General features: G+C 43.2%; 1 protein-coding gene across 3 annotated transcripts in view; it reads left to right on the top strand.

The window, feature by feature from the left end:
- Positions 1-16,104, top strand: part of ANXA4 (annexin A4) — a 70,920-nt gene that overhangs the window by 28,170 nt on the left and 26,646 nt on the right. For all 3 annotated transcript variants that reach the window (XM_043468978.1, XM_043468976.1, XM_043468977.1), the window contains exons 3-4: positions 9,749-9,836; positions 15,250-15,344. In XM_043468978.1, coding sequence (XP_043324913.1) covers positions 9,749-9,836; positions 15,250-15,344 — 183 coding nt within the window. The remainder of the gene's footprint in view (positions 1-9,748; positions 9,837-15,249; positions 15,345-16,104) is intronic.

Raw genomic sequence — 16,104 nt, 5'->3', positions numbered from 1 at the left:
TCTTCCTTGCCTCTTTCTAGCTTCTGGTGGTTTGCTGGCAATCTTAAGCATTCTTCAGCAGAGACTGGAGTCAACAATATGTCACCATGTGGCTTCTCCCTGAGTGTCTTTGTCTTCACGTGCTGTTTTCTAAGGACATCATTCATGTTGAATTAGCAGCTTACCCTTGTACTCCAGTAGGACCTTGTCTTGATTTAATTTATTATAATTGATTAATTAATTTAATGACAATATTTCCAAATAAGACTGAGGTACTGGGGGTTAGGACTTGAACATACCTTTTTTGGGGGAAGCAATTCAGTGCCCAAGGAAGTTTTTTTAAATTTTATTTTATATGTTTTTTGGCTATGCTGGGTCTTTGTTGGGGTACACAGGTTCTTTGTTGCTGTGCGGGCTTTCTCTAGTTGTGGCAAGCAGGGGCTACTCTCTAGTTGCGGTGCACAGGCTTTTCTTTGCAGTAGTTTCTCTTGTTGTGGAGCACAGATTCCAGGGTACGTGGGCTTCAGTAGTTTGGCACGTGGGCTCAGTAGTTTCGGCACATGGCGTGTGGCATCTTTCAAAACCAGGGATGGATGGAACCCATGTCCCTTGCATTGGCAGGTGGATTCTTAACCACTAACCAAGGAAGGTAATGTCATTGATTTCTCTTTTTCTCAGTCAAGTGTAGAAAAGTGATGAGTGTTAGAAGTTGACCATATTCAGGAGGTGAAAGGCTGGTCTTCCAGCAGATAAGACCCACACCCTCTGGGACCTGAAGCCTTTGGATGGGCTTGATGTGGACCACAGTGGGCATGAGAAGTCCAGCTTAAGGTGGACTAGCTCATAGAGCTCAAGTCTGACTTGCTCAAGAACTGCCCTATGGGTATAAAAATCCTCCATGCCTTTACAGGCCACATGTACATCCTTGAATCAAATTAAAGAGAGCCTTAGATCTATTTTACATTGTTCTTGCCACCATGTACAATGCTCTATTCTAGATTTTTCTTTGACGTTACCCCATTGGCTTGCATTAGGGATATTATCAGAAACAGATATAAGAATCTCACTATTACATTTATTATAGAAATATTACTGAGGTCATGTTGAATTATACTGATGAGAGCCAATCAGGCCACTGAGTTGAGTTTTTGGTTTCGTATTTACTGTTTGTACTAAGTGTTATGCTGTATTATCCTCCTTCATTATTACAACAGCCCTGTGGATTGGTATCATTATTATTCTTAACATACAGGTGAGAAAAATGAAACTTCTCCTAGACTACAGAGTTAGGACGCGTTGAAGCCACGAGTCCAACCTGGATCTGTTCAACTCCAATGCCTGTGCTCCTTCCCACTAAGCTTACTACCTCTCAAAATATGCCCACCATGTCTCCTTCACAGAGACCTACAGGTGAACTTTCTCCCAATATTAGGATTCTCTTTACAGAATTCATGACCCCCAAGTGATGCAGAGGAGATGGATCTGACTGTCTGCGTAAATCTGAGATTTTACTGGAGTCATGGGCACCAGGCTGTGGGGGTGCCTTTCAACCAAGGCTTATATAAGATGTAAAACCCTCTCCCTTTGCAGTAATTCATAGTGATCTCCCTCGGCTGGTCTGTGCTATCACCATAACATCTTACCACTGGTAATTTGGTAAATTCTACCATTTGCCAAAAGAAACATTATCAGAAAAGTGAGAAGAAACCTCTGTATGACCTCAGCCCTAAATTTAGCCTTGGCGATCTCTTCTTACTCTCAGCTTGTGAACTCTTAGCATCTTAAAAGCACAGAGCACCCATTACGAGCAGAGCAAGGTTTCCAGATGAATCTGAATTCCACTGCCATCTGGGAACCATGGATATCAGGCAGATCCTCCCCCATCTGCTGTCTCCACCAATCAGATGCACATCACAGTGGCGCACGCCTGACAGATGAACTAAGGGAAAGGGGATGACACAGAACAATTTTTGGAAGTGCTGGCCATGACTAATTAGGCCAGTTTCAATAACAAGAAAACAGAATTCAGAATAGCAAAGCCCAGATTGTTAACAGGTTATAGTCATATTTTGTGTCAGCGAACAGAGGGGAAGGTAAATGAAAAACCAAAGCTAGTTTGATTCTTCCTTCTGCTGCTAAATCAGGAAGCCCAGAAGAGCTCCAGTAATTTAGGTTGCCTCTCACTCCGCATATCATGGGCTTCCTTGGTGGCTCAGCTGGTAAAGAATCCACCTGCAATACAGAGGACCTGGGTTCAATACCTGGGTGGGGAAATTCCCCTGAAGAAGAGCCAGGCTACCTACTCCAGTATTCTTGGGCTTTCCTGATGGCTCAGACGGTAAAGAATCCGCCTGCAATGCAGAAGACCTGGGTTCGATCCTGGGTTGAGAAGATCCCCTGGAGTGGGGAACAGCTACCCACTCCAGTATTCTGGTCTAAAGAATTCCAGGGACTATCCCATGGGGTCTCAAAGAGTCAGACATGACTGAGCAACTTTCACTTTCACACACAGCACAAAGAACAGCAGAGTTTTTCCTGGGCAGATGATCTCTTTTCCTCTCGTGGACACTGCAGTTCTCCTTATTGATTACAATTCTGTCTTGCTTTGGCTTCTAGGCAGAGAAATCTGTGTCTCACATCAAAAAACTACTCTGACCCTTAAGTCTCTATTTCCATTTCCTTTCTACCCCCTCCTTTACCGTAATGGGCATGGCATAGCCCTCTTGGAGGAGGTTGCCGTTAACCCCACCATAGAGCTGCCAGATGACTGGGGAAACAGACTCTTGGAGGACACACACAAAACCTTGTGCACACCAGGACCCAGGAGAAAGGAGCAGTGACCCCACAAGAGACTGACCCAGACTTGCCCGTGAGTGTCCAGGAGTTTCCGGGGGAGGCGTGGGTCAGCGGTGGCCTGCTGCAGGGTCAGGGGCACTGAGTGCAGCAGTGCATGCATGGGACCTTCTGAAGGAGTCGCCGTTATCTTCATTACCTCCACCACAGTTTGGCCTCAGGTCAAAGGACAGGGAGGGAATATATCCCCACCCATCAACAGAAAATTGAATTAAAGATTTACCGAGCATTGCCCTGCTCATCAGAGCAAGACTCAGTTTCCCCCTTAGTCAGTCTCTCCCTGTCCGGAAGCTTCCATAAGCCTCTTATCCTTATCCATCAGAGGGCAGACAGAATGGAAACCATAATCACAGAAAACTAACCAGTCTGATCACATGGACCACAGTCTTGTCTAACTCAATGAAAGTATGACCCATGCTGTGTAGGGCCACCCAAGACAGATGGGTCATGCTGGAGAGTTCTGACAAAACGTGGTCCACAGGAGAAGGGAATGGCAAACCACTTCAGTTTTCTTGCCTTGAGAACCCCATGAACTGTATGAAAAAGCAAAAAGATAGGACACTGAAAGATGAACTCCCCAGGTCGGTAGGTGCCCAATATGCTACTGGAGATCAGTGGAGAAATAACTCCAGAAAGAATAAAGAGACAGAGCCAAAGCAAAGACAAAACCCAGTTGTGGATGTGACTGGTGATGGAGGTACAGTCCGATGCTATAAAGAGCAATATTGCATAAGAACCTGGAATGTTAGGTCCATGAATCAAGGCATATTGGAAGTGGTCAAACAGGAGATGGCAAGAGTGAACATCAACATTTTAGGAATCAGTGAAATAAAATGGACTGGAATGGGTGAATTTAACTCAGACGACCATTACATCTACTACTGTGGGCAGGAATCCCTTAGAAGAAATGGAGTAGCCATCATAGTCAACAAAAGAGTCCGAAATGCAGTACTTGGATGCAGTCTCAAAAGCAACAGAATGATCTTTGTTCGTTTCTAAGGCAAACCATTTGATATCACAGTAATCCAAGTCTATGCCCCAACCAGTAATGCTGAAGAAGCTGAAGTTGAATGGTTCTGTGACAACCTACAAGATCTTCTAGAACTAACACCCAAAAAAGATGTTCTTTTCATTTATAGGGGACTGGGATGCAAAAGTAGGAAATCAAGAGATAATGTGGAGTAACAGGCAAATTTGGCCTTGGAGTACAGAATGAAGCAAGGCAAAGGCTAATAAGAGTTTTGCCAAGAGAACGAACTGGTCATAACAAACACTCTTTTCCAACAACAAAAGACAAGACTCTACACATGAACATCAGCAGATGGTCAATGCCAAAATCAGATTGATTATATTCTTTGCAGCCAAAGATGGAGAAGCTCTATACAATCAGCAAAAACAAGACTGGGAGCTGACTGTGGCTCAGATCATGAACTCCTTATTGCCAAATTCAGACTTAAAGAAAGTAGGGAAAACCACTAGACCATTTTGGTATGACCTAAATCTCTTATGATTCTACAGTGGAAGTGACAAATAGATTCAAGGGATTAAATCTGATAGAGTGCCAGAAGAACTATGGATGAAGGTTTATGACATTGTACAGGAGGCAGTTATCAAGACCATCCCCAAGAAAAAGGAATGCAAAAAGGCAAAATGGTTGTCTGAGGAGGCCTAACAAATAGCTGTGAAAAGAAGAGAAGTGAAAGGCAAAGGAGAAAAGGAAAGATATATCCATCTGAATGCAGAGTTCCAAAGAACAGGAGAGATAAGAAAACCTTCCTCAGTAATCAATGCAAGGAAACAGAGGGAAACAATAGAATGGGAAAGACTAGAGATCTCTTCAAGAAAATTAGAGATACCAAGGGAACATTTCTTGCAAAGATAGGCACAATAACAGACAGAAATGGTACGGACCTAACAGAAGCAGAAGATATTAAGAAGAGGTGGCAAGAATACACAGAAGAACTATACAAAAAAAATCTTCATGACCCAGATAATCACGATGGTGTGATCAATCACCTAGAGCCAGATATCTTGGAATGCAAAGTCAAGTGGGCCTTAGGAAGCATCACTCAGAACAAAGCTAGTGGACATGATGGAATTCCAGTTGAGCTATTTCAAATCCTAAAAGATGATGCTGTGAAAGTGTTGCATTCAATATGTCAGCAAATTTGGAAAACTCAGCAGTGGCCACAGGACTGGAAAAGGTCAGTTTTCATTCCAATCCCAAAGAAAGGCAATGCCAAAGAATGCTCAAACTACCGCACAATTGCACTCATTTCACACGCTAGTAAAGTAATACTCAAAATTCTCCAAGCCAGGCTTCAGCAATATGTGAACTGTGAACTTCCAGATGTTCAAACTGGTTTTAGAAAAGGCAGAGGAAACACAGATCAAATTGCCAACATCCACTGGATCCTCGAAAAAGCAAGAGAGTTCCAGAAAAACATCTATTTCTGCTTTATTGATTATGTCAAAGCCTTTGAGTGTGTGGATCACAACAGACTGTGGAAAATTCTTCAAGAGATAGGAATACCAGATCACCTGACCTGCCTCTTGAGAAATCTGTATGCAGGTCAGGAAGCAACAGTTAGAACTGGACATGGAACAACAGACTGGTTCCAAATAGGAAAAGGACTACGTCAAGGCTGTATATTGTCACCCTGCTTTTTAACTTCTATGCAGAGCACATCATGAGAAACGCTGGGCTGGATGAAGCACAAGCTGGAATCAAGATTGCCGGGAGAAATATCAATCACCTCAGATAGGCAGATGACACCACACTTAACGGCAGAAAGCAAAGAAGAATTTAAGAGCCTCTTGATGCAAGTGAAAGAGGAGAGTGAAAAAGTTGGCTTAAAACTCAACATTCAGAAAACTAAGATTATGGCATCTGGTCCCATCACTTCATGGGAAATGGATGGGGAAACAATGGAAACAGTGACAGACTTTATTTTTGGGGTTCCAAAATCACTGCAGATGGTGACCGCAGCCATGAAATTAAAAGGTGCTTACTCCTTGGAAGAAAAGCTATGATCAACCTAGATAGCATATTAAAAAGCAAAGACATTACTTTGCCAACAAAGGTCCATCTAGTCAAAGTTATGGTTTTTCCAGTAGTCATGTATGGATGTGAGAGTTGGACTATAACGAAACCTGAGCACTGAAAAATTGATGCCCTTGAACTGTGGTGTTGGAGAATACTCTTGAGAGTCCCTTGGACTGCAAGGAGATCCAACCAGTCCATCCTAAAGGAGATCAGTCCTGGGTGTTCACTGGAAGGACTGATGCTGAAGCTGAAACTCCAATACTTGGCCACCAATGCGAAGAAGCCACTTATTGGAAAATATCCTGATGCTGGGAAAGATTGACAGCGGAAGGAGAAGGGGGCGACAGAGGATGAGATAGTTGGATGGCATCACCGACTCAATGGACATGAGTTTGAGCAAGCTCTGAGAGTTGGTGCTGGACAGGGAAGTCTGGCGTGCTCTAGTCCATGGGGTCGCAAAGAGTGGGATATGACTGAGTGACTGAATTGAACTCAACTTACCGTAATTTTCTATGGTTTGTTCGTTCACTGATTTTTTTCATTCTATTTTATTTCATCTATTTTATATTGAATCATATGTATTTCTCTGTACCGCCTTACATACATTATGCTAAGTCACTTCAGTCATATCTGACCCTTTGCGACCCCCATGGACTGTAGCCCACCAGGCTTTTCTGTGAGAGTCCCCAGGCAAGAATACTGGAGTGGGTTGCCATTTCCTCCTCCAGGGAATCTTCCCAACCTAGGGATTGAAACTGCATCTCTTATGTCTCCTGCATTGATAGGTAGGCAAGAGCTTTACCGATAGTGCCATCTGGGAAGCCCTTATAAATAACATCAATTTTAAAATAGCATTAATAATTTAGTAAATACATTAGAAGTACTCAGGGCACCTTGATCTTAATCAGTACATCATCTTTAAGTCAGAATTCAATTAAATGGTTCCTACTGGTCACTAACCCATGTTTTGCTTGTTGACGTTTTTAGTTTTTAGTCTGTATTTGCAGAATCTATTAGTCTCTACTAACTTTTTATCCTTCATACACATCAGAGTATGTCTCACTTTAAGGCATGCTGGTTTCTGGTGATGCTAGTCCTCACCTTCGGTATCTAGAGCTGCTAGCTCCTCCTCATGATGCCCCCTCCTTCCCTCTGCCACTCTGTCAGGCTTTTGTCTCCTCCATTCCACTGCTAAAGCTCTTGTCAGGGTCACCAGGACCTTCCATGTTCCCAGATCTGACCATCCTTTCTGTGCCTTCTGTTCATACCTACCTTAGCAGGTACTGACCTCTCCCTCCTTCCCCAGCCTCTGGACAACACACAGTCCTGGTTTTCCTTTATTGGCCCCTCAAGGGCCAGTCCTTCTTAGCCATCCATTCGGGTCCTTCTCTGCTAACCCTATGCCGCTAGAGAGGTCTAGGCTTGTCCTAGGACCCCTGTTCTTCAGTTTCTCCCCAGGTCATTTTGTCCGCTACCATCCAAACGCTGATGTGTCCTAAATGTATTACTGGACACTTGCTCTCTAGATGTACATTGTACAACCAACCATTTTCTAGACTCTACTTGGATGTTTAACGAACATCCCAAACTTAACGTTTTGAAAATAGAACTTCTAAATCCCTCTCCTCACTGCCATCTCAAATCTGGTAGTCTCCAGCTTTCCCCATCTACATAAATGATACCACTCTCTACTTGGCTGCTTAAGGAAATGATTTAGAGTTACACATGCTGCTTTTCTTTCCTCACCTCCCACATCAGTCCATCAGCAAGTTCTGCCTCCTTTCCTCCAAAACATGTGCTGAGTCTGTCTGTGTCCATTTTTGCTATTTCACCCTCGTTTACCATCATATTCCTGGATCTTGGCCCAGATTCCCAACTGGTCTCTGTATCTCCATACAGTAGCCCAAGTGATCTTTCAGATGTGTAAATCAGACCTGCCAGTGGCTCATAACACATTTAGAATAAAATAGAAAATCCTCACCAACTTGTGTGCTCCCTTCGTAGCTCAGATGGTAAAGAGTCTGTCTGGAGGGCGGAACACCCGGGTTTAATCCCTGGATCAGGAAGATCCCCTGGAGAAGGAAATGGCAACCCACTCTAGTATTCCTGTCTGGAAAATCCCATGGACAGAGGAACCTGCTGAGCTACCATCCATGGAGTCACAAAGAGTTAGACACAGCTGAGCCACTAACACCTTTCACTTCTCACCAGCTTGTGAAGGCTCTCATCCTGCCCTCGTCATGTCTCTTATTTTATTATGGAAAAGCGTAAACACATACAAAAGCAGATCAAATAGTAAAAAGAACCCCTTCGTACCTATAATTATTATTAACTCATGGTCAATAATTATTATATAATCATAACTCATATATATTAATAATATTATATTATTACTACTATTCATTCATGGTCAGCCTGTTTCTTCTGTGTCTCCACTTCCCCTAACCTGAAATTTTGAAGCAAATTCCAATCACCTTATCCTCTCATCTGTAAACTCTTTCAATGTGTATAAGATTCGACTCCTAAAAAAATAGAATATAAGCACAAAGACATTATCATACCTAAAAATGTTAACATTAGTTGCTTAATGGCATCAAATATCACGCCCATGTTCAGGGCTTCCCAGGTGGCTCAGTGGTAAAGAATCCTCCTGCCAGTGCAGGAGACATGGTTTCAATCCCTGGGTCAGGAAAATTCCCTTGAGAAGGGAATGGCAACCCACTCCAGTGTTCTTGCCTGGGAAACCCCACGGACAGAGAAGCCTGGAGGGCTGCGGTCCATGGGGTCACAAAGAGTCACAACTGAGCAGCCGAACGGCAGCAGCAGCAGGTTCTGTTACATGTGGTTGGCAGCATTGGAACGCAAGCCTCTGGAATCAACTGCCCCTCTGCATTCATCACCCCACTTTTATGTAAGGTGGTATCTATTTCCCTCCCTTTCTTGGAAAAGGAGCAAAGTGGCCTAAATTTGATACGCTAAGTGCCGTTATGAAAAAGGAATAAATTCAAGTAGGCAAATAATATAAAAGCATCCAGCTTACTTTAAAAAAACTTTCCAGTTGCCTCATAAATGTCATTTCTTTTTTTCTTTTACTATTTGATTCAGGATCCCAATAAGGTTTACCCATTATGATTATTGAAGTGCATTTTTAATCTCTTTCAAGTTATATTTCCCCTCCATTTCTCTCTTTTCTAGTTCTTCTGGCAGTTTGTTAAAGAGCATTCATCAAGTAGTGTTTCTCATAGTCTAGATCGTGCTGATGACAGCCCTGTGGGTGTGGGCTAACATTTTCCTCCTTCTCTTCTTTATCATAAATTGGTGTTTGACCTAAGAGGTTTGATTGGATTCAGGTTTGATTTCCCACTTTCTGGGGAGACAAGATTACTTCAAAGGTAATGGTGTCACTTACCTTACCCCTCCCCAGCTTGCCCTCAAAGTCGAGTCCCACTGACCTCTGTTCCCGCTCGTCCCTCAGAAGCCAGCTCCAGCCTCAGGGCCATTGCCTCAGCTGTTACCTCTGCCTGCAACACTTTCCCCCAGATCTCTGCATAGTCAGTTGCTTCCTGCCAATCAGACCTCAGCCTGAATGCCACTCCTCGGGGCATCCCCTCATGACCTCTCTCTGCCCTGTAGCCCTTTTCACCTCCGGCTGCCTTATTGGCTTCTTTACTGTCTACCTCTGGCTGAACTTGAACATCAGCCGCAAGGGAACAAGAGCCTCATCTCTCCCAGTCACTGCTGTGTCCCCGCCCCTGGACAAGTGTCTGGCCCCTGATGGGTACTCAACAAACATTTGTTGTGCAAGTTGCCACCGTGCTGGTAGGAAGGCGCCTCTTGGTCACATCTTTCTGTCTTTCTTTGTGCACTCAGGCAGCCAAGGGAGGCACTGTCAAAGCCGCTTCAGGCTTCAACGCCGCCGAAGATGCCCAGACCCTGAGGAAGGCCATGAAAGGGCTCGGTAAGTGTCCCACTGGCGGTGAACATCCCCTGTGTGTCCCGCATCCCAGAGTTGCCCAGAGGGCCTTGTGTCCACAAGCAAATGTATGTCTCACTCTAAGAAAACACAGTGGGGACAAGGTGACTTTTCAAGGCAAACTAGAAGGGAGGGTTTTTTACTATAGACTTTTAAATGTGATGAACTCATTCTGGACTTCCCCAATTAATTTCATTCCAGCATTATAAATCTATCAAATTTGAGAAATATATTTGTCTTCTGGTTAACCCAAGCATGCATGTTGTGCCAGAAGGTTAACAAAGCATTTTGACAAATATTATGTGAATGGGTAGATACCATAATCCCGTGATACAATGAGAGCAGCTGGTGCAGTTGTTATTCTTGCCCCATTTTACAGATGGGAAACTGAGACTCAGAGAAGTTATGTAGTAAGATACAGAGTAAGTGGAGCTGAGCCTTGAGTCACGCTCAAAGAGCCCTTCTTAAGCTGGGGCCTGCCAACTCGAAGTACACATTCTTTCCCTTGAGTCAGGCCCCTGTTCTCTCCTCCTGTGACAGGTGTGGCTGGGACAGTGCCCCGGGCAGTGTGTATGACTTTATGTGAGAAGCTTGTGTATATGTGACCAGAAGGGCTTGTCTTCCAGTGCACCAACCTCTGGGAGCTCCCCAGGGCCAAGACCTCCCTCCAGTTGGACATAGCCATGCCTGGGCACTTTGGGTTCCACTGACCTAGACCCTCCCTCCAGACTTGCCTGAGTGGACATTTGGCCAGAGAAGTGCTCTCTGTTTCATACCTACTATGTAAAGTCTCCTTAAGATTGGGATAAAGACATTTGACCATGAGGCATTATTTCCCAGTTTTTCTATCCACAAAGAATTCATCTTGCTCAGCCCCAGTACAACTAGCAGCAACAATAACCATTAAGTTCTACTGTGTCAGGCACAATGTGTTGCATAGATTATGTTTTAATTTTGACAGCAGCTTGTTTTATTAATGAGAAAGTTGAGGTTTACTGAGATCAGCTAACTTGCCCAAGGTCTCTGGGGAAGGATGTGTTTGTTAGAGTCAGGATTCTAGGCAAGTCCAGGCATTCTGACTCTAGAACTGGAGGGTAAGCCGCTGTACTATCCTGCTGCCTACCTCTGAATAGGACATTGCCTTGAATCTATCTTCTCATTTTCCCTTTTTCATAAATAAAATGGAAAAAGTACTTGGCCTACTCATTTTTCAGGTGTATCCTAATTCTTTGGTGGATAGCAAGAGCACTGTAATTTGGAACATAGACCACATGGCATTTGGAATTCTCAGAGTCAGGAGGCATTCGATATCACCAACCGTTTTCAGTGCCTGCTGTGTGGGCCAATGAGAGAAAGACAGTCAGAGGAGACAAGGACCATAAACCTAATCCTGTGGTCCAGTCATCCAGGGATGCTAGGCAGCAAAGGCATTCATGGAAATACAATCAGTTAGTAATATGATAAGGACGGAGAGGCACAAGATCCCACTAGGAGTCAGAGGGATCACATTTCATTTAAGGGCATCAGGCAAAACTTCTTGGAGGATATAGAAATTGAGATGGGCCTTGGGAGATGAGTTTATTCAATAAATAGAGAGAATGTGTTTCAGGTGAATGGAGCAGCATGAGCAAAGCATGGGATGAAAGTGAGCATCGCCCTGTTTTGCATTTTAGCTGAGGCCTTCGGGAGTCAAGATAAATACATGGCCTGCGGCAGGAAGGTACTGGCAAAATAGGTGTTGGCTGATTAGAAGACTTTCGGGAAGGCAGGAGCCATAGAGGGGTCCTAGGGTACTGCTGACATGGAGGCTGACCCAGAGGCATAGTCCAGCAAACAACAAATGCCAGAATCAGGATGCCAGATGGAGGGGGTTAGGGAGACAATAACCCATAGATTGGTATAGTAAGGAGGTTAGGAGAACAGAGTACAGTATAGTTGGGTCAAGTACAGGAATTCAAGAGCAAAGTCTCTGGATTTGGCTGCCTGTATCCTTTTATGTGGATATTTACAATAGTGAATGGGGTGCTATTGAGGGTCCCAAAGGCCAGACTCCAGTGCTGGTACTAAATCCAACAGATGGTGGGGAGCCATCATGTATCCTAAGCAGAGGAAAGACACTGTGAGAATTTCTCCTTTTAGGAAAATGAATCTGGCAGGACTCTGGAAAGACCAATTAGGAGGTAAGACTACTAGTGGTAAACTTTATAGTTATCTAAGAAGAAATCCTGAACTGGAGTGGTCATGGTAGGAATTAAAAAGAAGGGACAGATGCAAAAAGGATTTTAGAGCTAGATGTTGCATATTCAAGAACTCTGAATGTGAAGGAAGAGAGCAGTTTAAATAATCAAAGTTATTTTGAGGGTTCAAGTCTAACAGACCAGAAGAAGGGTGGTGCCTTTCACAGAAATGTGGTAAAAAAGCAAAAGGTGATGAACTTTCTCCCCCCCTCAGCTGAAAGAGAGTTCTGGAAAAAGGATCGTTGTATCTATTCAGTTCAGTTCAGTCGTGACTGACTCTTTGTGACCCCATGGACTGCAGCACACCAGGCTTCCCTGTCCATCACCAACTCCCGGAGCTTACTCAAACTCATGTCATCAAGTCAATGATGCCATCCAACCATCTCATCCTCTGTCATCCCCTTCTCCTCCCGCCTTCAATCTTTCCCAGCATCAGAGTCTTTTACATTGAGTCAGTTCTTCACATCAGGTGGCCAAAGTATTGGAGTTTCAGCTTCAGCATCAGTCCTTCCAATGAATATTCAGGACTGATTTCCTTGAGGATTGACTAGTTGGATCTCCTTGCAATCCAAGGGACTCTCAAGAGTCTTCCCCCACACCACAATTCAAAAACATCAATTTTTCAGCTCTCAGGTTTCTTTATAGTCCAACTCTCACATCCATACATGACTACTGGAAAAACCAGAGCTTTGACTAGATGGACCTTTGTTGGCAAAGTAATGTCTTTGCTTTTTAATATGCTATCTAGGTTGATCATAGCTTTTCTTCCAAGGAACAAGCGTCTTTTAATTTCATGGCTGCAGCCACCATCTACAATGATTTTAGAACCCCCAAAAATAAAGTCTGTCATTGTTTCCATTGTTTCCTCATTCCCATGAAATGATGGGACCAGATGCCATGATCTTAGTTTTCTGAATGTTGAGTTTTAAGCCAACTTTTTCACTCTCCTCTTTCACTTTCATCAAGAGGCTCTTAAGTTCTTCTTCACTTTCTGCCATAAGGGTGGTATTATTTGCATATATGAGGTTGTATCTATTATCCTCTTTGTTTAAAAAAAAAAGAACAGAGAGTAGATTCCTAAGGTATGTAAACTTAAAGTTCTATAGCTTCCTCTCTACACCTCACATTTTTGTAGATCTCTAATTTTGCAAAGAATGTATGTATTTTTCATTTCTCCCTGAAATATTTAAATAGACTCTCCTCTGTAACTCATCACAACTCCCCATATAGTATAAACAATAAAAAATTGAACACTCACCCAACATATATGAACATCCAGGTGTGACTAAGATGAGGGGCCAATTTGAAGGATCAGAATAAAGTCTTTCTGTAAAAGCTGCTGCAAACAAACAAACAAAATTTATGATATTTTTAATTTGAATTCATAATGAAAAAGTTTGGTAAGATAATGCATCATGGGAATTCATGTAAAAAGTTTTGCATCAATAAAGAAGATGCAGTACATATTATGGCAGTTCAGCCATAAAATGAACAAAATAATGCCATTTGCAGCAACATGGATGCAACTGGAAATTAACTAAGTGAAATAAGTCAGGAAGAGAAAGACAAGTAACATATCAGTTATATGTGGAATCTAAAATAGGCACAAATGAACCTATCTACAAAACATACTTGAAGACATAGAGAACAGACTTGTGGTTGCCAAGGAGGAGGCAGGGAGAGATGGATTGGAAGTTTGGGGTTGGTAGATGCAAAAAAGTATTGCATTCAGAATGGATAAACAGCAAGGCCCTAATGTATAACATAGAGAACTATATTGAATATCCTGTGATAAACCATAATGGGAAAGAATAATTTTTGAAATGTACATATGTGTAAAAAAAAAAAGGAAAATGAGTTGGTTTCTATAACACTTACACAGGGCTTCCCAGGTGGCTCAGTGGTAAAGAATTTGCCTGCCAATGCAGGAGATGCAAGAGACGAGGGTTTGATCCCTGGGTTGGGAAGATTTCTTGGAGGAGGAAATGGCAACCCACTCCAGTATTCTTGCCTGGAAAATCCCATGGACAGAGGACCCTGACAGGCTACAGTCCATGGGGTCACAAAGAGTCGGACATGACTGAACAACTGAGCACACGCACACACACTGTGACATTTGCAACAACAAAAAGCTCAAATGGCTTTTTTTTTTTTTTTTTAGGAAATAACACAAAATTCTATTTTTATTTATTGTGAACATTTCCAAAAGATAAGAAGTAGTCTACCATAAGAGTCACTCAAGTGAAAACTTTTAATAAAGTTAAATAGTTTTCTAATCAGAGATCAGGAAAGAGAGCTTGGAAAAGAAAAACACAGTTACAGATCTTAAAAAGAAGTAGATACTATCAGCCACCAATTTAAACCCTATGAAGTGCCAAATGGTGACTTTTGAAAATTAATTTGAAAAAAAAAATAAAAAAAAAAATAATAAAAATAAAAAAGAAAATTAATTTGAACTGTTTCAAAACTCAGAGGAGATAATAAAGAGATCAAAGTGAGGCGCAAAAGGTAAGAACATGGATGATAAATATGGGTGATCCAAAGACTCTGAGAAGATTTCCAGAGAAGGGGAAATGGGTCATCCTGGTCAACATGTACTGACTATTTAGCAAGCACTGGGCATTGTGCTAAGTAATGCACTGATTTGTTTTATTTAACACTTGCAGCAGCCCTAGTAGGAAAGTACTATGATCATGCACGTTTGTAGATAAGGAAACTATTGCTCAGAGACCTTGACTCTTTTATCTAGTGGTAAATAACTAGTGGGGCTTCCCTGGTGGCTCAGTGGTAAAGAATCCACCTACCAGTGCAGGAGATGCAAGAGACAAGGGATTGATCCCTGGGTCAGAAAGATCCCCTGGAGGAGGAAATGGCAACCCACTCCAGTATTCTTGCCTGGAAAATTCCTTGGACAGAGAAGCCTGGCGGGCTACAGTCCATAAGGTCGTGAAAGAGTTGGACATGACTTTGCAACTAAAAAACAACAACATATAACTAAATCTAGTGTCTGTTTCCCTTCAAAATAGACAAACACTCCAAATAAGAACTTCTTTGCTTAGAAAGCTCTCTCTGTGTGTTAGGGTTATGCCAGTGTCCGCAGAGGAACCCAGTTTCTCATTCCTTGCTCAAATCGCACTCCCTCCCTGTCTCCTCTCCACCAGGCACAGATGAAGATGCCATCATCAACGTCCTGGCCTATCGCAGCACGGCCCAGCGCCAGGAAATCCGGACAGCCTACAAGACCACCATCGGCAGGGTAGGCCTGTGCTCTCCGCCTTGACAAGGGATCTGTCAGGCAACAGGGAAGCAGGGACCCCTTCCTACTTGATCCCTGAAGTAGTGGCCCTTTGTTTTGGGTTTTTTAAAAATAATTTTATATTTTTATTTTTGGCTGTGCTGGGTCATCATTGCTGTGTGGGCTTTTCTGTAGTTGCGGCAAGGAGGGCTTCTCTCTAGTTGTGCTTCTCACTGCAGCGGCTTTTCCTATTTTGGAGCACAGGCTCTAGAGCACCCAGGCTTCAGTAGTTATGGTTCTGGGGCTCTAGAACACAGGCTGAATGTTGTGGTGCATGGGCTCAGTTGCTCCTCAGTGTGTGGGATCTTCCTGGACCAGGGGTAGAAACCATGTCTCCTGCGCTGGCAGGCAGATTCTTTACCACCAAGCCACCAGGGAAGCCCAGCCATTTGTTTTTAAAACATGGATCCCTTGCCTTGTTTAAAGATATTCTTGACAACAAACAAACAGCTTCAACACATCCTATAGTTCCTCCACTGTCCATAGCCAGAAGTGATTTCATGGAGCTCTTGATTCACAAAGCTCAAGGCTAAGTTTAGTCTCTTCGCACACAATTTTTCGCAGGGACTTAGTTGTGGAATGGACTCACTGCCCCCACCCCGCTATGAAGCACCAGGCAGGGCTCTGCTTCCCATGCTCCTTCCCTCAACCTGGTGGCTTCCTTTGGCCACCTGTGAACGAAGATCCTCCAAACCGATTAAAATATTAAATCCAGTTTGTT

The sequence above is a fragment of the Cervus canadensis genome, chromosome 5, assembly GCF_019320065.1.
Source record: "Cervus canadensis isolate Bull #8, Minnesota chromosome 5, ASM1932006v1, whole genome shotgun sequence".
NCBI lineage: Eukaryota > Metazoa > Chordata > Mammalia > Artiodactyla > Cervidae > Cervus > Cervus canadensis.
The sequence above is the reverse complement of the archived record's forward strand: the minus strand, read 5'-3'. Positions and strand labels throughout refer to the sequence as shown.